Source organism: Phoca vitulina, unplaced genomic scaffold, assembly GCF_004348235.1.
Source record: "Phoca vitulina isolate PV1807 unplaced genomic scaffold, GSC_HSeal_1.0 scaffold10, whole genome shotgun sequence".
NCBI lineage: Eukaryota > Metazoa > Chordata > Mammalia > Carnivora > Phocidae > Phoca > Phoca vitulina.
Window position 1 is genome coordinate 28,904,648 of NW_022589713.1, and position 23,626 is coordinate 28,928,273.

The window sequence follows — 23,626 nt, forward strand, 5'->3', positions numbered from 1 at the left end:
AACTTACTAAACACTTGCGGCGGTTTAACTGAGGTGGGAGGAGGTAGCAAGAGCATCTACAAAATGGTGGCTCACCCATGTTTAAAGCTTTCAGGCTCCATCAGCGGAGAGGGCAAAGGCTACAACATCTTATTTACACAATTATCTAAATACGATTAAACAGCTGATGGACAAATATTAAACTGGAAAATGTATAGTCATTTCAGCTTAATGTAATCCTCTTTCTGTAAACACCCAGGATGATTTTTTTCAACCAGAACAGTCCTGACATCTCATAAGCCTAAGGGTGAATAGCAAGAGATTGTTTTTGATAGTTATAAATATTCAAAAGACATGCAGACCATCTGCTTTCATAATACAGGTAAAGCAAGACTGAAATGGTGACTGCTGTATAAAAATGATTCTTTTAACAAAGTCTTCCTCTCCTCGAAAACTATAAAGACAGATGTCAAAAACTGTTTACACAGAGCAATCAGGAGCGTGCAAAATGTAATATTCCTTTTACACACAGTGCTTGCTAAAGAGATTTTTTTTTTCTTTTTCTTCCCATCTGTGTGTTGCAACACATTTCTACAAGTTAAAAACATTTTTTTCAAACAGAGATCTCATGAATACCCAAAAACATGCTATCTGGTTTCTGAATGCTAATTAATTTCAACTAAGGAATCTGAATATCTTTTTCTGTAGGAAGGAATGTATGTTTTGAATTGGAATACTCCAGAGACAGCAAGGGAAATAATCTTGCTCAGGTTTAATTCTATAAGGCGATTTTCATGGTTCTACCTTGTCTGTAATATATATCTGCTATGTCCATGTTTTAAATGAAAGCACATTACTGCTAATGTCTTTGGCATAAAGTCTAAAATAATTGTTTTCTGAAATAAATGCCCGCCCATGTAAAATGTATATACAGAAACCTTTAACTTCTCAGTCGATGCAGAGTGATGCATAAAACCCTACAGTTAATTTTCGGGACTGGAACACTAATCTTGACAGTAACCTTTTTATGTATTGTATTAATGGCACAGAGGCATTAAGCACCTTTTTATAATTTTCAATAAAATGAGCATTTACTGAACAATCTGTCAAACTGCTGGCTCCCTATTCTTTTACATTTTTATTTTTCGAGAAGTGTAACTTCATATACTCTGATGTCCCCTCCTCTTTCCCCATGTCCTGTCTACGGCCTGAATTTTCACAGCAGTTTTTTTTACATGCCTGTGAAAAGCTCAAAGGTCAAACTTTAATTTTGAATCAAATCGAATCAACTCCATATTCAAATACAGTTTTAATAGGGATTCTCAGCAAATGGAGTTTTCTTTTAATCCCAAAGGAAACCAAATACCACAAATAAGCTCTACTAAAAAGGTATCACATGAGATGGTGACATGGAGCGAATCTGTTGAAAATTAACAGGTAGTCCCCCATCTGGTATTTGGGGGTGGGAAGGAAGGGAAATGGTTTCAATTTATGAGAAGCAAATGGCAGGATTTCTAAGTGTAATACTCTGTTTGTGCATGTTAGCTTATGTTCCCCAAATCTTTCCCTCTGGATCCTCTATTGCTTTCTAAGCCATTCTCTTGGGAGATACAACTGGGGCAGATTCGGAATCTCAATTTGTTGAGAAGAGACTAATCACTTATAAATTTTACTTAAACTCCAGTTGTCATAGTTATGGCTCTTGCCATCTTGATCAATCCCAGTGCCTGAAAATGGCATTTTCACAGAAAGTAACCCTTGTATCATGCTAAAAATGGAATCTCAGAACAAAGCTCCAAAAGAATACAAAAGGAAGCACAAAGAGAACACACCTAAATCTGTTTTAATTTTCTTACTACATCTCCTAAAGATGAAAATGTGATCATTGCAAAGCACAGAAATCTTACTTATTTAAATATCCAATTCATAATTTTTTAAAGAAAATGTTGGTTCACAGTTCATATGGTTTTTCCACATAATTAAAGTAATTTTACATAAGGCCCGGATAATATCCTTTGACCAGATTCTCTACTCTTCTTATATAAGTACTATTCTAGATCTTTCTTACCATACCTAAACCTTCTTATTTGAATTAATTAAATATGCTAGTAAAGCGCTTAAATTAGAAAATATTTGTTAAAAGATGTATTATGACTAAGGGCATGTAATATTTCAAATAAACTGCACATAGAGGCTTACATTTGTTCATCTGCAATAGGCAGGGGATTGAACTAATCTCCAAGGTCCCTTCTAACAGCTTTCAGGGTCTATGAAATCTACATGTATTCCCAAACAGAGATCCTATAGGGTCTCTTCAGTGACTTAAGAAGATTCACTTGTAAGACACATCATCCATTTGCAGGCACTCACTGCCAATGTCCCAACCACAGTTTTATTATTAGGAAGGTTAAAATATACCCCCCACCCCCCATATCTTGCTTCTAATGTGATTATTAAAAATACACCCATCATTATTAAACATTATACTACTCCAAATTGAATTTTTGGAAGTTTCTCATTAATCTAAATCTAGTGCCTTTTATTTTACAGCAAAAAATTGTTTCCTAAGATTCTAAATTTTAGGTACTCTGTACCAACTTGCAAATTTGGGGGAATGCTTGCTTATTCTTTCTCTGATGGTCCGTGTGTACTTAAATCTCCCATCCTCTATGGAGATTAAAATTTCTAATATCTGCATTTAGACATAGAAAAAAAAAATAGCAAATTTGTGTTCAGATCCAGGGGTCCTAAATAAAGCATTTTGAAAAACGTTAAGCCACAGAGTAAAGGGACTGAAGAAGTTTGAATCCATTTTTTTAAAAATAAATACAGTTGACCCTTGAACAACATAGGTTTGAACTGCATGGGTCCATTTATATGCAGTTTTTTGTCTTTTTTTTTTTTACAGTACTGTATTTTCTCCTATGATTTTCTTAACATTTTCTTTTCTCTAGCTTACTTTATTGTAAGAATACAGTATATAATACAAGTAACATACAAAATATGTGTTAATCAACTGTTTATGTATCCGTAAGGCTTCCGGTCAACAGTAGGCTGTTAGTAGTTAAGTTTCTGAGAAGTCAAAATTTATACGTGGATTTTCGACTGTGCAGGGGGTCACTGTCCCTAACCTTGTGCTGTTCAAAGGTCAACTGTACCAGAATTAGGCTCTGTAACTCTTTACAGATTATATATTCCTTCTCTGCATTCCTTCTCCATATGAATGCTAGTAAGATTTTAAGCCATATTGCTTGAAACTTGGAGAGAAAAAACAGTCCAGCTTTTAGCTTTTTATGGAACCACAAAACTCTCTTTGGGAATCTCATGAAACCTTTGAAAGGTCTCGCCACATATACTCCCGAAAGTAACTTTTAACTTCTAGGTCGGCACAAACCCCCAGGAGCCCATTACAGGGTCCATGGATCCTCTCAGATCTGATCCAAGATTTCCCAGGAAGCTAAAGTCCAAATCATGTTCTTGATTTCTGTGTTTTATTAGTTACTGTTGTTAACCAAGACTTTCCATGTCTACTCAATAAATATAAACCAATGTCACATTGGCATTAGGTCACAAAGAAAAATCAAATGAATCTGTCTCATCTTTATCAACAGTATGAAAACGCTTCAGTTTTGCAAACTGCCATATACTGGTAATCACCTCTTTAGGAGTTACAGTAAAATGGTAAAAATGTGTTGCACAGGTTGAGGTTGGACATCAAGAGATAATGAGCCGCGTCCATCACTGGAGGTATGTGCTCCTGTGGGCTGAGCTAGTGCGCATGCAGAAGGGGGGACAGACCAAGTCCCTGAGGCCCATTCTGGAATGGCTGAACAGTTATCTACACTTGCAGCTCTCCCTAAATTCAGGTGATTCTGAGCCTTTATACAGCTGACTTTTACACATAATGTGTTTATAGCTCTAAACGGGGTCTCCAATGCCAAATGTGGACTTTAGAACATCAACTGAGGAATGGACACTGTGAGCCCATACGGGGTGGCTGTTAGCATTTCTATGTTGGCAGCATCAGCATCTTTGTATATAAATCATTTGACTCTGCTTTTGAAATTTCCCTTCTTTATATATTTTTAAATATGAGAAATGGGCAAATGGAATAGTAAAAAAGCACGGATCTCAAATATTACACAACTGAGCCAAAATGAAAAGTATTAGCCATGCTGAAATACATGTTCGATTATGGAAGAAAAATCTTAAACATGCATATAAATATATTGCTAAAGATTGTGCTTAACAGTGACCTATAATTGGGTCTTTTACAGCATTTTTTACATCTCTGGGTCCCTTGTACCTCTAAGACTACCATTCTGCTTACAAACATGTACATTTGTACATATATTCAAGAATATCACAACATGAGCAAAAAGACGAGACAGCCTGGCATAACAGGTTTCCTTAGAGAAAAATTCAGAGGTAATTTGCTCTTGGTTAGATAAATTAAAAATTCAGAATTAAGTAAAATATGAAAAATATTTTGTACAGTAGGATACTATAGATCTGAGTATCTATAAAATACTACTAATAAAACTACTGACATAGTTTATTTGTTCACGAAATTAATATGGTGAAAATCCTATGAGGCTACGTCTGCTCCATAGATATTCCTGAGATCCTACTGTGTGCCAGGATTTACAATTGCGACACCGAATCAAACTTAGTCCCTTTGTGACAGTTAATCACAATGTAAGCTGAGCCTAGTTAGTCTGCACATAATCTCAGTACAGTGTGGAAAGTATTATGACAGGTGCACAAAGGCAGGATGGAGCCCTGAGTGCAGGGAGTGGGGATGACGGGAGTTCAAGAAAAGGATACCAGACAAACTCCCACCTAGATGACAGTCCCCTGAGGCATCTTTATCCTCTTTGGACATTGTCTAGTCTAGGGTACCTTATTTGCTTAACTTACAGATGGGCATTTAAAGTGCAAAGCTTAGGGGTGCCTGGGTGGCTCAGTTGGTTAAGTGTCGTCTGCCTTCGGCTCAGGTCATGATCCCAGGGTCCTGGGATTAAGACTCCCTCATCGGGCTCCCTGCTCAGCAGGGAGTCTGCTTCTCCCTCCCCCCCCCCGCTCATTCTCTCTCTCTCTCTCTCGCAAAAATAAATAAAATCTTTAAAAAAAAAATAAAGTGCAAAGTTTAGCCTTTCCCCACTTCCATTTTAAAATACATGGGAACTTTATAATGATTCAAAGGATGATGCTTAAAGTGTCCCTCACAGGTGAGAATGTACTATAACACAGTCCTTTGATTTTTCTACAAATGAAAAGTTCTTGGTTGTTTCCATAAAAATGAATTTTGCATCAAAATCTTCTATGGAGCAGCAGTTTCTCAGACTATGCAGCACCCGCAAGGGAAATTTCAACCTCTCAATACCCATGTTGCAGAAAAACAGCCAAAGTTATTGTACACTTTAGAACTGAGCACTCTTCTAAACGTGTAACATGTATTAATTCATGTAATTGTCATAACAATCCTGAAAAATTGGTACTATTATCGCCCTACTTTATAGAGGGGGGACATTGAGGCATGGAGAGTCACTTCCTGGAGCTTACAGAGCTGGTAATGAGAGAGCTCACATTCTTGACTCCTAGGTAATGAATGCTACAAGCTCACTGATGAAACTGATGGCAAAGAGCAATGACAAACACAAAGACTCAGGTTAAAAGTGACAGAATGAAGTTGCTGAAGAAATACAGCACTTGGAGAAAGAGTTCCATTAAGAAATAAAAAGAAAACAAAATCAAGCTCTATCCTACGTTAACATAACCCAGGAGTTTCAATACCTCCCAGGAAATCCTATTGTTACGTTTCATAAAGTCAATGCTTGTTTCAGGTAGCTCTGCATTTTTTCACTGCCTGGGAACAAATGCTGGATTGGCAGTAGAAAGGGACAAGCCTAGTTGAACCAGTGGTACCCAGAGATGAAGTCCCCTGTCTTCTCATTTTGGTAAGAATGGGATCTCAAATGGTGCTAACGAAGCATTAATCTCTTCTTAACTTTCAACCTATCATCTGGTTTGCATCTTTAATCCCTTTGAGTAAACTAAATTAGATTAGCATTTTTATGGGAAAATATGGCAATAAAAGATAATATTTTTTTAAAGAAGAAAGAAAAAGATGATGGCTAAAAACGATAAAGTTTTAGTGTAAAAATGAAAGAAAAAAAAGACTACTGAAGGAAGTCCGCTACCTTCTCCACAATGAGGAATTCTGCAACGTTATGAATTGTCCACGATGAAACTCCAGCACCCCATAATAATTCTGCATATGAGAACACAATGCAATCTTACATTTCTGAAGCGCCCTTCATGCAAGCATCCCAGGGTGCTTTACAATCATTATGAGTTAAAATTAAAACTGAAGCACATACAATTCCTAATAGAATCATTTTAAAAATGCTAAACAGAACAAATAACTTTTAAGTCTAGATTTAAAAGTCCCAATAGCCAGAGCGTTCCTCACTTCAATTGGCAATGAGCTGCAGAGCCGGGCTGAGGCTCTCTCCTGTTATGTTAAAGGCTCTCTTATGTTTTTTATACTCGGAGCACGTTATGATCAAGCAGTTTCCAATGAAACAGGAAAAAAAAAAATTGGGTGCGTGTATCTGTTTGTTTTGATTATTCTGAAATTTAAGGTCTTTTGTTTATTTGTTGATGAGTCTGTTTGGCCCATTCTAACATGAAATAAAGCAGGTTTAAAAAGCAAATCCAGATAGAGCCCAACTTGAAATTTAAGTAGTAATTGTGAAAAAAGACACTCCAAAAGCACTCTAAAACTAGCTCTGTTTTAGCAAGAAAATCAGATTGATTAGCATGATTTGGTTAACTTCTTAAAAAAAACAATTAGAAAATAGCATTTAGTAGTCTTTCTCCAGGCCATGTCTACTCCTAAACCTTGGCAGAATTTATTATTCTGCAAATCAGAAAAAAATAGGGGAAATGCTCCCATGATATGGTAATTTTCCTTGCATTAGTGATTTTGAGGTCAAAGGAAACCTGTTCAGATCTAAAACAAAGCACAGGTAAAAATCTATTAAGTGAAAATGAAGTACTTATACACTGTTAAGCACTCTCTAAATTGGCATGGCTTAAACTCTTTTATGTTTTACTATTGTGAAAAGATAGTAGCTATAAAATATTTGAGATCAATCCATTTTAAGTTAGATGCTTTATTAAGTTTGGCTTTTTTGATTAATTTATCTGAAAGGTTACAGAGAGCTAACATCAAGCTACAGTAAAATTCTTATGTATCTAAATCAGCTAAAAATGAGCCTGATATATGAGATTCAAAAAGCAGAACTTGCAATTTGGAGCACATTCTTATTCTTCTATTCTTCTATATAGTAAATTCTATATATTATAATAGTAACACAATAACTCACTAAGTTGAAAGAGAATGAAGTAGTAACTGGTTCAAAAAAGAAGGCAGGAAAAATTATCAGCAGTTCATACTACTACCCATATAAGACTGGTTTACCATTTCCTTTATGGATCTCACCATGAATACAATTGCTGAAAATGGTAATAAAATCCAATCAGTATCAAGTACTTCAGGGCCTGGCCAAGCAGTATTCATAACCTTGGATTCCCATGGTCAGTAGGGTAATGGCTGGGAAAAGTTTTGTAATTTAAAAAAGGATATGTATTTAATAACAAGATTTATGTATTACACCAGGAAGGGGCAAGTACAAAATCCTACAAGCACATCTCAAACAGGAAATGCTCTATTTTTAAATGGACCGGCCAGTTATATCCACATCCATCATAGCAGGCAGTGGCTGACTAAGGTCCATACTTGCGAACAGACTCAAGAAATTCAACTGCCCACTGTTTCCAATGCAAATGCCTAACATTGTCTTGGGGCTCAAAACAAAGGGCTAGTAGCTCAATGATACCTACTGATCCAGATGAATGTGACAGGATGTGGGAGGAAGTGACTGCCACAGAGCTGCTAAACTCAAACCTTTTGGAATCTCCCAAATACCAGATTATCCCAGAAGTCAGTCCCTGTGGTCTGAACTACCCTCTCACCTCTAAACTAGGGGCATGGAATGATGATACCTTTAAAGGAAGTCAATGTACAAATAACAGAATCAAATCCCATATGCTAAAGAAAAATTTCAGCAGTGAGAATAAATGCAATCGGAAAACTGTAAGCAGTTATCAGTACTTCAGGGAAAAGGAAGTATTTTATAAACCACATCAAATTAATTTGAGAAAGCCTTAAAAAAAAAAAGTCCGTCATCTATATGTGACCAAGAAGGATATTTGGTTAAGCTCACAGGCTCTGGGCATGAATTCTCATCCCTCTGCTTTACCAGCTGTGTAACTATAACACTCAATTAAACACTCTATGCCTCAGATTTCCTCAACTGAGAATGGGATACAAACTATATACTGCTTAGGGTGATAGATTTGGCCATGATACATCAAAAGCACTAAATAAAAGTTATTATTATTTCAACCATTAAAGTGTATCATCCTTATTACTACTACATAGGAAGTAGGATGCCTGTCACATAGCAGACTGTCAATACATATTTTTGAATGAATAAGTATGTGAATATGTGAATAAATCTCATAGGGTTAGACTCTCACATGAAATACAATATATGAATATTGATGTTGGATATTCTCGAGAGAAGTGATTACTGATGTTTAAAAATTTTCAGAAATGTTATTTCAGTCTAAAAATTATGAAACAATAATGCAAAGTGCAGTTTAAAAAACATATATTTACAGCATAACTGATAGGGATTTTTAAAATGTTGCTCCGGTGTTATGCATCATATAGACTGAAAATCAACTGAGCACAGAGGTTTATTAAATGTCTTTGGCAATGACTGTCAAGTTTCCTAGAATCAGCATGGTTAAATGGTAAGCTTCCAGAGGGCAGGGTGATTTACCTGTTTTGCCAATACCTAATAAAAAGTCTGACATATATTACATCCTTAGATGCTGTCAGGAAAAGGAAAAGGAAAAATGATTTTACTCAGTATGACTTCTAAATGGAACGTTCAAACCTAAATATATTTTATATATGTTTTACTGCTTGAAAATAAAAATGACAATTCTCACTTACTTCATGTGGGACTTGGGCCTGGAGCTACTTTTCCCCAGGTGAGAAAGGAAATAGAAAGTGACCCAGTGCCTTAAAAATGTGTGAGTGTGTGCACGTGTGTGTGGTGGGGGAGGGGTGGGAAAAATGTACATATCAGATTTAAAATTTCTCAGGCCTACCTGACCTAAACATTTTTAGAAGGAAAACGTTAGGCTGGGAGAAGTAATAACTGACCTTTTACTTATGGTACTTTTAACAAAATCAATCTATCCTTGTACTGAATGTATACATATTTCTCCAGTTCTTAAGTTCAATTTCTAAAACTTCAGGGAAAACTAAAATGAAAATGAAATGCTTTATTGTAAATCAAAATGTTTACTTTATTTAACTCCCCATTTACCTCCCAAAACCATACTCTCAATGTTCTCATCACCACAGGCTTTCTTCTCCCCAAGCCAGATGTATTCTTTCTTTACTTGCAGTTCAAAACACAACGCCCACCTTATCCAACCACATCCACTGAAAAAAGTGAGAGTAACAAGAAAGTGACCAACTTCAGATCCATAAGGAGCTAAGTGTTTGTGTCTTAGCAGGTTTTTACAAAAATAAACACGTGGTACAAAAACTTAATAGATGGATGTCAATCTATTTGGGCAGATTTAGGATTTAGGAAGGCAGTAACAGAAATAAGGGCATAGTTACAAATCAAACCACATGCACCCTTATGGAGTTCCTGCATCTGGAGAAAACCTTGCAAATATTATCAGACATTATGGAAAGACAACATAAGTATTCATTTTAAAATCAACACACTCTAAAATTTATCATTGGGAAAGGACTTTTGGGTCGGTCACTGACCAGCATTTTGACTTTAATCTCTAGGGCCACTGGCTCCTTCATCTGTCCAAGGAGGAGTCTGGGTAGGATAAAACTTAGTTCTAAGAGTCCAAGGACATCTGCCCAGCAAATGTGGGCAATCCTCCTAAGAGCACTGGAGGCAGGCTTGTCAGATACCCCAGGCACATTCATGCTGGGTTCCCACTGGTATTCTCTCCCAGCCTCTACTCTGTAAAGGGAGCTGAACTGAGGTCTGCAGGGTGGACATTCTGCTCAGCATAACAGTAAGGGACTCTATAGCTATACTTGCTACTGAAGTATTTTATCATATTAAACAAAACTCTTAATGTACAGCAAAATGTGGATGCTAGATTGTATGTTCAAAATTCTCAAGTGAATAAATCAAAACTCCACAGGGGGTAAAACAAGTCTTAAGAGTTGGCATTTCTTGATGGTAGGTTCCATTTTGTATAAGACTAAGGCAATATTTTTTTGCTAGGCATTTTTCACAGTGCCATCTTCATCACTCTCTCTCAACCACAGGGGAAAGAAAGAGTAGTTTTGCCAAGCTCAGCATATATTTTGGGCTTAGGCCTTACAGAGCCTGGATTTCTCTGCTTTAACTAATAACTTATGACAGAAAAGAAAATAAAGAAGCGAATGGAAAATAGTTCATTATTAAAACATTCTGCATTGAGTATTAAGAGTCATGGACTCATCCTAGAGAAAGAAACAAAAGATGACACAGCAGAGTATAAAACAGCTCCCTCATTTAAAAGAACAGGTTGCATTTTTTCATAATATTAAACATTAAATTAATTTCAAATATTTGTTGCTGCTGGTAAACGACACATAGCTTTTTCAAAAGATATTTTTAAAGAAAAGACAACTGTAATTATAACTGATGTTGAAGTTACAGCCTAGTTCCACCACTCAGCGATTACTGCAGGGTCTCCAGCTACACACAGATGCACGTTCCTCCAAAGGCCTCTCTACAGAAATTCACCAATGTAGGACTCTAAAACCAAGCCCCGAATTTCATTTTGTCATTCTGTTTAATGTTATAATTGTCTGTATTCAATTCATTTCCCATGATAACATTAAGTAAACTCACAATTATATTTAGAAGCTATAGTGAGGTGGAGTTTACTGGCTGAATGTTGATGTCATTTAACAATTAATTCTCACTGCTTCTATCAGTAAATACTCGTACTAGCATCCTCTTCTCCAGGTCACGGTAAATGCCTTAAATCTTTGCCTGAATTTACTTCCAAAATCAATGGGATATTTAGCAACACGTAGATGCACGCCATTCCTGTACTGGGTGTTTATGCGTATTTTAACTCTGGGTTTAAAGAAAAAAAAAAAGTTTATTTCTAGGACATTTCAAATTTTCAAATGCTAGCAACCAAGTGACATATTATCTGAAGTTGTCTGCAAAACCCCAAGTCCCAGATGTAAGAGTCACCTGCTTCATTATATCATCCTATTGATTTAACGGTGTTTAATTAATTTAAATTACTTTTATTCGATGGTTATAAATCCACATCCTCTCTACTCCAAGGGTGAGAGAGGGAAGACAGAAGGAAATAAGCTAAAATGACAAAGAGCGTTTGCCCTGAATTCCAAGAAATTGACACTTGCGATATAGAAAATATTTTACCTATGGCTATAGCCTACCTTAAAAGAATATAGAAAGCCATAATTAACTATAGACTTAATTCATTCGCTCTATTCCTACAACTGCTAACAAATATCAAAGTAAAGCTGATGGACTGTAACCTGAGATGCATGGAGTTTCCATAACACAGCAGCACAAAAGCCCACAAAGCTTCCTTCCAAAGGTGCTAGAACCCTCACGAGCATCACACTGGAAATACATTTTGAGAATATCTCAATTGCAGAAATGTTTATAGCAAAATCAGACAGTTCACATTCAAGTGACTGACAGACTAACATTCAGAATTACATTTTGAACTTGAAATAAAAGAAGAACTTCGAAACGGGGTAAAAATCCAGTTAGATCGTACTTGAATTATACTATATCATGGGATGACCTCACATTGGGTTTGACACTGAGGGATGGCATTCTAACACAATTATGTAGTGACTACACAAGCAGCCCATTAAGAGCAGGTTCACAGCACCCTTTTCTATGTGAAGTCAGCTGAGCATTATCAAAAATGATGTTTGGTTTTAAATTTAGAGACAGGGGCAGTCTCTATCGACAGTTTTAGTTATGCTTCACCAAAATTCATTCTAAAATATCAAGTACAATAATAATAAATCTTTGTCTCATTTCAAGAATCTCTGATGATAGGACAGGAATCTCAGAGAAAAAAAAAAAAAAAAGATTCCACCAAGAAACAAAACAAAAAAAGTAAACCAATGCCACAAAACTGGTGACAAAATCCCCCAAAAAATAACTACTCAATCTTTAGTTACAGGGAAGAAACTTCTTATTTTTATAATTGCTTATACTAAATGCTTTTCTCCCCCTTTTTGCAATGAACAAAATATCCCAAAACCGTACTCTTATTTTATTCAGGTAGCATGGCGAAGTTTTATATTAACACTCTCACTGACATTCCCACTCACCAAAGGTTCCTGAAAGTTATACCACCTTTACTCTTTCTCAAATTAGGGCACTCAGGAGAATGCGGCTTCCATGATCAGAGCACTCAGAAGAGGAATCTAAAAACAAGCTAGCACAGTCTTCTGCTGAACTGTTTTTCCTTTGCTCTTTTCCCCAAGGGAGAGAAAGTGTAAAGGCTCTGTTCAGAATAAATCAGGCATACTGTTTAAAGTCACCAGTGGTCAAGGCACTTTGCAATTTTGACAGTCTTGCTTCAGATACCAGTTGCTTTAGACTATGGAGCCCCATCAAACCTCAAATCAGGGCTGCCCATGATGGCTTATTATTTATTACATGCTATGCTAAGTACCTGTGAAAGGGGGCACTCCTTGGCCAACGAACTCTGATTCATATCTTTCAGTAAGTCCTTCAGAGCATTCCTTACTGTGGTGTGCGACCATTGTTCGGGAGGCAAGTCTTCTAGTTTGGGGCAACTATTTGAGACATAGATTAGAAAGGGGATTATTACAAGATTGCATCCCGCTGCAGAACATTCCTTTAAGACAGACAGATTTCATTTTGCGCATCAAACAGATGCATCTGGAGATTGCTCTCGGTCTCCTGATTGTTCCGATTAGTTAATTACTTTATACAACACATCTGCTGTATCGATGCATGAATTATACATCAGCTGCCTGTGGTGGCTATTTTTTCATGTTACTTCTACCTTCCTGCTCTGATGCGCTTGGGAAGACAATTTAAGGTGTACTGCTTTCTCACAAGCCATCGTGAAAAGCATTAACGTATTAACCGTTTTCCTTTCATGACTCTGTTCATACGAATTAAAATGGTAAAAAAATATAAATAAATAAGATCGCGGCAAGAGTGAATAAGGCACTCTTTCACAAAATGTACACAGATGGCACTGTTCATGATATGCAAAAATATTTTTCTCTTAAGTAAACTTTATGTAAAATGCCTTCTTGTAATGCATCATTTAATTGACTAAATATAAAAAGTCTTGTCTTTTGATATCCTGCACAAAACCTACGAATTTGGTGGGGGGGGGGGGGGTAGTAGAGGGAGGCTGCTTTTAAATATACACTGAAGTTAGAAAAATAAAGCAGGAAGAGTAAAGTAATAAAATCAGTTTGGATTAACCTTTCTGAAACACAGAGTAAATAAAAATCAAAGGCTGACCAGAGACACTTTATTTCAAAAGATCAGGCACATAGAACGTTTTGCCCTAGAACTGCTGTCCTGACTCACCTGTGTAACTGAATTTTCAATGTGACCACATGATACACGTCTTGAAGCATATCTGCTACCGTAGCATCAGGGGCATCTGTCACATAAGACAGTGGAACTGGATTCCACTTTCCAACCTGGATTAGCCCTATTCCAGATAAAGAGAATATGTCACTAAATATTTTACCTTTCAGATAATATTTCTAGTAGAAGGTGGTGGTGGTGTTTTTCATTGCCCCCACCACAAGCAATATTGTTATTTCTGTTTGAATGATTCCCTTCCCTCTAAAAGGCAGGTCAATGAAAATATTCACAGCTTAGCTTTCCAAATTGTGAAATTATGTAAATGACTGTAGGGTTGTTTATTATTTTGGAAATAAAACCCCATCAATAAAACCTATGCATAGGCCACATTTTCCTAACTTACAGGAAGTTCTAATAAGACATAGCTGAACCAGTTCTAAATGGCTTTACGATTTAGATAAGATTCTCTATTGCAATGGGAATCAGCATTGAAAAATACTTTACAGCCCATAAAACCATCAGAAACAGAATAAAAGAAACAGAACTAGATATTCAGTCATAAATGCAAATTGACTCTCAACAGTCCATCTGCTCAAATACGCTCCTCACTTCCTTGTGGGTCCTCAGTGGAGCAGATTATTAAGGTCAATAAGCATACTAATGATTCAGCTGAAGTAATTTAAAAAAAAAATCTACCTCGACATTCCACACGAGCAAAATGTGTGTTAACTAAACCAAACTGAATTAAGCCAATTTTTTAAACCCACAGTCTATAAGGAACCAATGTAACACACAGGCTACAGTTCTTTGAATAAAAATACTCAGTGCTTTCTCTGCAAAGTAAACAAAGGATGCCAAGCAATTTTTCCAACCCCACGTATGCATTATTTACCTTTGGCCTGGGCAGCAGAGCTATGCGAATAACCCAGAGACAGCAATGCCATTTCTATCAGCTGGTTGAAAAGCATATCCTTTCTCACCAACACAAACTCCGCATGCTCCTCCTTGCAATCATATTCAATGGCGTTTTCATAATGTTCCACCACGCAGAAAACTGGTAGCATGGTTCCTATCAAAGAGACAGGGAAAAAGAGACGCAAACCAACAATCTTCAGAAATACAATCTGGGGAGAGGAAAAACTAAACCATGAAAATAAATCTTCCCAACAGTGAGAGAAGGGGAGACTGTGTTTCCAAGGCAGACAGGGCACAGAAATACAAGCATGGGCACAGAAATACAAGCATGCACACACAAACATATACACACTCTTTTATTGTTTAAAGTTGTAAGAGATTCTATTTAAATAGAATGTGAACTTGGTCCTAAGGTAACTTGGGCTCTGCTTTAATATTAGCAGTACATTTTCCAAAATCAGTTAATGCAGAATTACCTTTTTGATCAAATAATAATGCTGATGAGAGAGAAGTGTCTTGTCTGATCTGCTGTGAGTGGTATACAGGGTGCAAATGTAACTCACTATAGTTGTCTTCAGAAGAACCCACCTTCATGCTTTCTACATGCTTTTGTTAATATTAAACTTCTCCTGTTTGTGTCCAAATTATCTTTGACTCTAACGTTTTTAGCATTTTCTTCCTTTTTGAAGACCTTAACAGTTCCATAAAAGAAACACAAAACTTAACCAAACTGATGCTCAAAATATATGATTTCAGTATGTGCATAATGTAAATAAGATTTATTTCTATGGCCACTGATTTAATCTACCTGACTAAAAAGATACCACAGCAACCATAGGTCTTGAAAATGAACAATCTTTGTTGCATGTTATGAGAGAGAAAAGGAAAGTGGCCTCAGAAGGACATATGAGGATAAAGGAATCTGCATAGATTTGATGTGTTCTCTATTTACTTTAATCCAATGTAATAACTCAGTAGCCAGATGATTAATAAGCACAGGCTACACCACCGTTAGAAAAGAGGCTTCTAGAAACTGAAATCATGGAATGCTGTAGTACTCAAGGTGTTTATGCAGCGCACCGTCAGACTCTCAGTGATATACGGAAAAGGGTTAAAAGCAGATGCATCTGAACTGTACTGTGGCAAACTGCCAGGAGGGTATCATCTTTAGCATAAATGATGACAAGGGTTACTTTAACAGGGCACCCAGGATCCCCAATTAGTCCTATAACATTAATGCCTCTATAAGTCTCTGCCCTCTGGACTCACAGAATCCTACCAACTTCTGGAGATTTCTAGTGCATACCAACCAGAGCTCAAAATCAGGATTTCCCCCTGACACTAGAGATGCCCTTTAAAAAGGCTCTATTTTCTTGTTTATGCTGAACAAAAGCCAGCAGTAAAACAGCTACATTTTTTTACATGTGCATCCTCACCAAAGCCTTCGTGAACTGTTCACTAGAGATTCTAGCTCTGACAAATAAACCCCTTTAGGTTTACTTAGAAAAGCTCACAAACTCATTCAGAGGTACCCAACAGGCTAGGCATGAAAAACAAGCCGCAGAGCTTGCCAATATTCTTGTCATTCATTCATCTGTTTTATACCAGAGAGAGAACCTGTCAGGGATCAGAAGAAGACTTGGGAAGACCACAGCAAAAATAGCAACATGCAAACTGGTGATTTCTTCCTTGGCTTGAAGGTACTTTGGCAAAATTTCCTAAACAAATAAACAAAAACACCCAACCTCTTTTTCTTAAGTAGCGCTTTCTCATCTCAACCACAATTTTTATCTAGCACCTGTCAAACAGAAACCATGCACATGAAAAATAAGATTAAAACACACACACACACACACACACACATCACCACCACCAAAAAGCTTTAGTAATTTTGTTGTCTGAAGCAAGCTGAGAACCTTCTACAATTAAACTAAATTTTTAAAATAAGTCACTATGAAAGCAATGCTTAAAAAAAAAAAAATTTGAGCAGGAAGTGAAATTACTGTACTTTGGTTTCTCCTCCCCCTGTTCTGATGGCTTCAAAGAGTTGGGTTAGTACAACAAAAACATACGCATTGATTTTTCCTCTTACAGAATGATACAGACGTGTTGTACTATATGTTCCTTAGACCTATGAAAATAACTATAGGTTTTGCAAAACTGTCGAAACATACTGGATTTACTTCAGACTTTAGAGATACCCTATAGACAATTAAGGTGGCTATTGAGAAAGTGACAAGAGAATCATTTAATGACAAATCTAGCTGCTAAACCTTCTAGCAAACTTGTCACCCATGCCTTCCTGATACTGGAGTAATGCTGAACAGGAGCCTTCTCTGAACTGTCTGATTATTTGTGCTAGTGTTTGGCGAGACTTCCAACTACAGCAACTTCATAACCTTCCAGCATTAAAAGGGGAGTGCACTGGTCACTGCTGAATGCTAAAAATACCACATGATTTAAACCTGGAGGCAGTCTTAGAAGCTTTTGCTGAAGGTTTATGAGCCTGTGTAAACAGCACGTCTGCCATAAGGAGCAGTGAAGTCTGTAGAATCCTTGTCTAAAACTGTCCTGGCATTAAAGTTTGCTGTGCAAATATCACATAATACCAGAGACAGCTGAAATCTCCTATTTAGGAATTTATGGAACTTATATGTTTGCAGGCGTCAGAAAGTCTTTTTTATAGAGCCCCAGTGCTTCACAGTACAATATTAATGCACTCAGTTTGAAAAGCCGTAATAAATTATATTTTTAATGCTCTTACCCTGGCTTTCTTAAGATGCATACATTCTTGGCAAACAATCAATAAATAGGGTAATCATGAGTAGAGGCCAAAGAATTTGCTGAAGTGCTGTTTTTCCATTTTTAATAGATAAAGATCTAACAATACGGACTGCTGTGTCTGTTCATTTCAGGATCAATATATTCTTTGTTTTCGCCAAACCAAGAAAAAAATAAATGATTGTATGATAAATGTTATGCATCAAACACAATGAAATTCCTCTGCCTTCTAACTTTATCTACTTAATATTCTTGGTTGCTAAAAGATGGCATTTTTATCCTTCGCTTAGCAAATGTAAGGAAAAATCTGAATCCTAAACACAGTTATTCAGAGACAAAATAAAGACCATTATGAGACACACACGTTATACCCAGCATAGGCACTGATCTACATAAATAGCAATGCTGAACACAAAGTTGTTAAACTTCATCAATTTAATATAAAATTGGTAGAAAGGAGTCACACAGTTACATATCCTCCCTTTATAAACTTGCTTAAGTCTGCCCTTCCTTTATCAAAAAATATTCAACCATAGCAAAAATAAAAAACTAGAATCATCAGGTTTTTCACTGCTAAATAATAAATTTGCTCTTAAGAAAACAAGCCACAAAAAAAATGACATCGCAAAACTTTTACATCGTATCACATAAGATTCCCATTATCTCTGAAAATGACTTATAGCTAGTAATCCTCTGAAAAAACCCAAGACAGTCCTCAAATAATCTAAGTGTCTTATTCTTAATCGGGGTTAGTTTAAGTAACAGCCACCTACACATCCCCTACTACAATAACACCTTGTCAATGGAAGCCTTGTGTAATGAAGGCCGTTATATTTAACTCAGTCCTTCTCATCCAAACACCCAACGATTCCACTCTATAGTAGGGTAAGGTGCTCCAGTCAAGCACAGAGCCTACACCTTCCAAACATGACTGACACGGCAGCGTGGAATGTAACTAATTTCACATCAGAAAGAGAATCAAGGAAAAGAACATACAAAGACATGTTCTGCCTCTCCACCCCCACACAAAATGGACTTGAGTAGACACAAGGGCTTGCAGCTTTCCAGGATTTGGCTTGAAAAGTATTTACCTTTCCTAAGGTTGGTTTTCATCAGATGGCCCGAGTGTTTTAAAGGCACTCCCTGCATTTTTGCACCTGTACTCCCAAGCCTTCCTCTTCCTAGTGGGCTCCCGTTCTGCTCCAGGCGGGCAATCTTGGCTGGTGGACCCTTCGGATCACTCACATTGTTAGACATTTCTGAATGTTCTTTCCCCTGAGTTGCCTCGTTCAAATGATCCATACTCAGTTACCCTCTAAAGATCACCTGCCAGAATTTAAAAAGAAGACATGTTATAATTAGATGGGGGTCTCTCTCTCTCTCTCTCCCCCACCCTCTCTTATATATATTATATATGATACACCGAATAAATATTTTATCCCTAGCTATTTCTCTCCACAAATACAACATACTTGTAAAATTGCTTAACTAGGTAAATAATATACTGCGGATGTTACTATATTTTTAGATAACAGTATTACATTCCCATTCAAGTTAACAGAATAATTTGTGGAAACTGTAGCTACACATATTAGAATGAAAAGGTAACTTGTCACCTACCAACAAAACTAAGTTGGGGGAAATGGGCTTACTTTTAGAACAAGAATTACCACAAGTATAGCTAAAAAGAAAACAACATATTTATGTAGTCCCAGTTTTTAAAAATTAGAAACTCATTACGAACATAATAGTAACACTTTAATCAAGAATGGAAGGACTATCACAGTCCAAAATATTAATTAAATCTGATGTACATGTTTACATTTTTACAGTTTAATTTTTATGAGGAAAAAGATATATATATACCACCTCAAAAGAAGGTAGCAAATATCTGCTTTTTAAACTCCTCATTGGCTTTACAGGTTAATTCACAGAAAAAGTTTTCTACTGTTAAAGTTTCAAGAATTAGGTGACCTGTTAAAAATCTAGTCAAGTCCTGGCTCAAACATGTGATTGGATCACATCACCCTTAAGGAAATGGAAAGAAATGGAGGATTTCTTTAAATACCCCAGGTGCTTAAGCATTACAACTTATGTGTTTTAGCATTAATATTTAGGTGTCCCTTAATAATAGAATGCTGTTAATTTAAATAGCAAAAACCTTGAAAATACTTTGTGATATACATATTAGATTGAAGTACCAAACTCACTTTTTAAAAAAATCTTGATTTTGGTAAAACACAGTCACTAGCATTTAAAAATAATCTTGGTACGCAATGAAGTCAACATCTTAATTGACTTCAGAAAAAACATAGCAGATAATTGTTTTCAGTTATATTATACATTGGACATCAATTTTCATACTGTTTATAATAAAGCAATTAGTACAATATCAAAGTCACTTCTAAAATGCAGTTTTAATTGAACTGATAAGAACAGGTTTAGCAGAATTATTTTATAAACTTTCATGGTACTTTACGTGTGGGAACTCACCAATACTAAGGGAAAGGGGATCATATTTAGGAAAGCTAATGAGAGTATAATAATTACCCCTTTCTTCCAGCTGTCTGGTAATTCAACATATCTTGTACTTAAAAAAAAAAAAAAAAAATTATTGTACCAAAGAAGCTATTGAGTTCTGTGTTTGTTGAAAGCCAGTTTATATTAGCATGGCCTTTCTGTAAGCATTTCTTCCCTCTTTAACCATAGATTACTTTGTCCATTATAATCAAGAAAAGAGGTGAATGGGGGTGGGGGGAGCAATGGTAATCTGTAGGTTTAAAAGCAACCTTAAGAATGTCAATTGAAGAACTATAAAGTTTGAGAAATAATGGCTATTTATCCTTGTACTCTAGGGTGGCACGCTGAGAACTAAAGGTTTACCGTTGATCGAGGTCCCATCTGTTTTTGGTTATGAGGTTCATTAACAATAAATGTGCCTCTTTTAACCACTTTTTATCAAGATTACTCTTTTCCATTATATTAAACTACAGTCTAAAGCCAAAATTAGAGAGCAATGATTATTAACTTATTCAAAACACTGTTTATAATGTTTTATGTGGATTATAATACAGAGCTGCTTTTTTTGAAATTGGTTGCCTTACCCTAGAGCAGAAGATGAATTTTAAAACATATGATTTGAAAAGAAAATACTTAACCCGTGGGGCAATTTGAGGAAAAAAAGGGGAGGGGAATAGGCAACAGCATCAAAGTTAATGCTACAAAACATATTAAGTAGTCATGAGGCTTAACAGCATTATAAGCTCTACAGCAAATGAAAGTGATAGATTATAATTTAGTTAATGTATTGACAATCAAAACATCATATAGGTCATGCAAAATTATCCTTCCAATACCCACCTATAAGAGTCTATTAAACACTCAGTCATCTTGTAAAAAGCTTTACATTATAAAGCGAAATTACATGCACATAAAACACCCAATTTACTCATTTAAACTCTATGCCCAAGGCTAAAGTTCACCAAACCTCAGTATGGTATTGGAAAGAGCAGCCTCCACGGGGCCTGCTGGACTGACAGCACGGGAACTAACTACGGTCTCAACAGATGCCAGGCTGAAGAGTTTCTTTTGAGTTACACATTTTAAAATGCATTTTAGTGTAACGTCTGGTTGGCACACAGAATGCAGGCTACTTTCTCAAAATCCCATTTCCCTGTCCATAAACCAAGTCTATATATGATCATTACTGAATAAAACAGTGAAATCAGACACAGCTATTACTTCCTCCAAAAAGAAAAAGAAAAACACGAAATTCCGGTTTCAACAACCTATTTTTTGCAACGTGGGATCTTTTTCAACGAGTTCCTGGCTGTATCGCCTCATTCGCCCCCCAAAGAACCCCATAATCACATTTTAAGAGATTGTGCTCTTATCCATTCCATATGGCCGGCACGATCCAGGCCAAGCTTTCACTGTGACCTTTTAAAGAGACAAAGAAGCAAAGTACTATCTAGAAACAGAAACACTGCAGTTTTACTGAGTGAAATTAGCAAAACCGACCTGAAACTCACCACTTCAAAACTTGACAGCATATAAATAACAAAAACAAAGGAGATTTCCTTTGCAGCCCGGGTTTTTGAAGAGAAGTTCAAGACTGATGTTTTCTATGTCCTTTTTTTTTTTAATTAAAAAAAAAAAAAAAAAAAAAGCAGCAGACCTGAAGGCGACTTCCCCTGAAATTGTATTATTTTCTCTTCCCCTACCCCCGCCCCCCTAAGCGGGGGAAGGGCAGAAGTAAACGTCTAGAAGAGTAGCCATGGGAGAGGGGTTTAAAAAAAAAAAATCACAATTCGAAAAACAACATATATGGTTTGTAAAATGTCTAACCTCAGAGAACGGGGTTTTCGATGGGGGAGGAGGGGAGAGTGGGAAGTAGGGAGGAGGGAGAAGATAAAATTGATCTGACAAGTGATTCGTTGGGGGAAAAATCGTAAAAACAAAGCAAAACCCGTTATGAGCTGTACACTGTGGTGGTGCTGGGGAGGCGAGGTGGTGACTGAGGATTCTCTTAAAAAGAAAAAAAAAAATCACTGCGGACAAGGTCTCTAGAAAGGAAAAAAGGTCCCCTCGCTTCCCTCCCTCCCTCCTGCTCGCTCGGGTTCTTCGGTGTGAGGACAGAAAGTCTACTTCTGGCTGTCACTTGCAATATTATTCTCTAACAACCCCGGAGAACGCAGAGAGGGGAAGGCCACCTCACCTCCCTTCCAATCGCCCCCACCCCCTCCCCAACAATTGCGACTAATTATTAACAAACCTTAAACTTTCTTCCCACAGCCTCGCACCCCCAACGAGGGCATCTACCGGGGGATAGCGAGGGAGGGGGGCAGAAGGTCGCGGAAAGAGCCCCGGAAAGGCACTGAAATGCCACTTTTGATTCGGCCCTCGCTGATAGCAGCCCCGAGGACCCTCTCCCAGCCCATTGACGCGGGGCTGCGAGCGCCTGGGGAGCCGAGTGAGTAGGGAGAGAGAAAGAGGGTTTGGGGGGAGGGGGAGGGAATCAGAAGGCACCCCCAGCCACCTCCACCGCCTCAGCAGCGACAAACTCCCCGCCCCCTCCCCCCAAAAAGTCGCCAAGCTCTCACTCAGCCAGAGTCCGAGGTAAACAACGAGCACCACAATGGCACTGGGACTTGGGGGGAAAAGAAACCCAGAAACCCCAACAAAACTGATGAGGAGTTTCCCGAAATGCAAGAGGGGGTGGGAAGCGTCCTCTGGAGTCGCCCGGCTTTATGCTCGGTCCCCGGGCCGGGCTAGAGGGCGGCTGTTGCTGTTGTTGTGACGAGGCCGGTTGTTGCTGGGTGGCACAGGGAGAGGTGTGTGTGTGTGTGTGTTTGTGTGTGTGTGCGTGCGTGTGAGCGCGAGTCCCCGGACGGGGCTGCTTCTCTCTCTCTCTCCCTCGCTCGCTCTCGCTCGCTCTCCCCCGCGCTGCCGTCTCTGCCCCCATTAAATTATTAGTTGACTCATCCCGGCCGCTGTCGCCGCCGCCGCCGTGCCCAGCTCGGCTCCGCGCGTCCGCCCGGGCTGCAGCCCTCTACGCCGCCGTTCCTGCTGCTGCTGCTGCTGCTGCCGCCGCCGCCGCTGTGGCTGCCTCTTCTTCCTCCTCCTCATTTTAATACAAAATCACCCCGCTCGCAGCCCCAGCCCCGAGCACGCAGCCTCCTCCCGGCCGCCCGCCGCCGCCCCGAGCCCTTCCCCAGCGGGGCCGGCTCATCCGCCGCGTCCGGGGAGCGGGAGCGAGCGAGAAAGTGGCGGCGGCGGCGGCGGAGGAGGAGGGGGGAGGGAGAGGAGGAGGAAGGGGGTGCGGAGCGGAGGAGGAAGGCGGCGGGGGGGGGCAGGGTGCAAGGAGAAGGCGGAAAAGGGATGGGGATTAAAACCCGGGCTGGAGGGCCGGGATTGGGGGAGGGGGCGGGGGCGGCGAGTTAAAAAGCAGAAAGACAAGTAACTAGTGAATGAGTGAGGGAAGGGGTGGGGGGGGAGCGCACGATTTCCGGCCCCGGGCGCGCAAGAATTTGTAATGAGCTTGATTAGAGTGAGGCGGCCCGACATTTATTACACACAATACCGAGAATAACAGGGCGCCGCGCGAGGGTTAGAGCCGGCCGCCGCCAGGCGCGCCGGGGAGGGCGCGGAGGGGAGGGGAGAGGGGGCTTCCCTGGCAGCGGCCGCCTCGGCGG

At 38.4% G+C, this 23,626-nt stretch overlaps 1 protein-coding gene across 6 annotated transcripts in view; it reads right to left on the bottom strand.

Annotated features, from left to right (window-relative positions):
• The window catches only part of SATB1 (SATB homeobox 1), a 101,634-nt gene that overhangs the window by 58,552 nt on the left and 19,456 nt on the right, over positions 1–23,626 (bottom strand). For 2 of the 6 annotated variants that reach the window (XM_032408773.1, XM_032408778.1), the window contains exons 1-6: positions 22,207–23,218; positions 21,464–21,563; positions 18,524–18,758; positions 14,629–14,805; positions 13,734–13,860; positions 12,835–12,958 (exon numbers count right to left, since the gene is read on the bottom strand). In XM_032408773.1, coding sequence (XP_032264664.1) covers positions 12,835–12,958; positions 13,734–13,860; positions 14,629–14,805; positions 18,524–18,734 — 639 coding nt within the window. In that variant the 5' untranslated portion in view covers positions 18,735–18,758; positions 21,464–21,563; positions 22,207–23,218. Of the gene's footprint in view, positions 1–12,834; positions 12,959–13,733; positions 13,861–14,628; positions 14,806–18,523; positions 18,759–19,982; positions 20,023–20,919; positions 21,419–21,463; positions 21,564–22,206; positions 23,219–23,626 lie in introns of those variants that run through there. The other 4 variants (XM_032408775.1, XM_032408776.1, XM_032408774.1 and 1 more) reach the window with 3 other exon arrangements.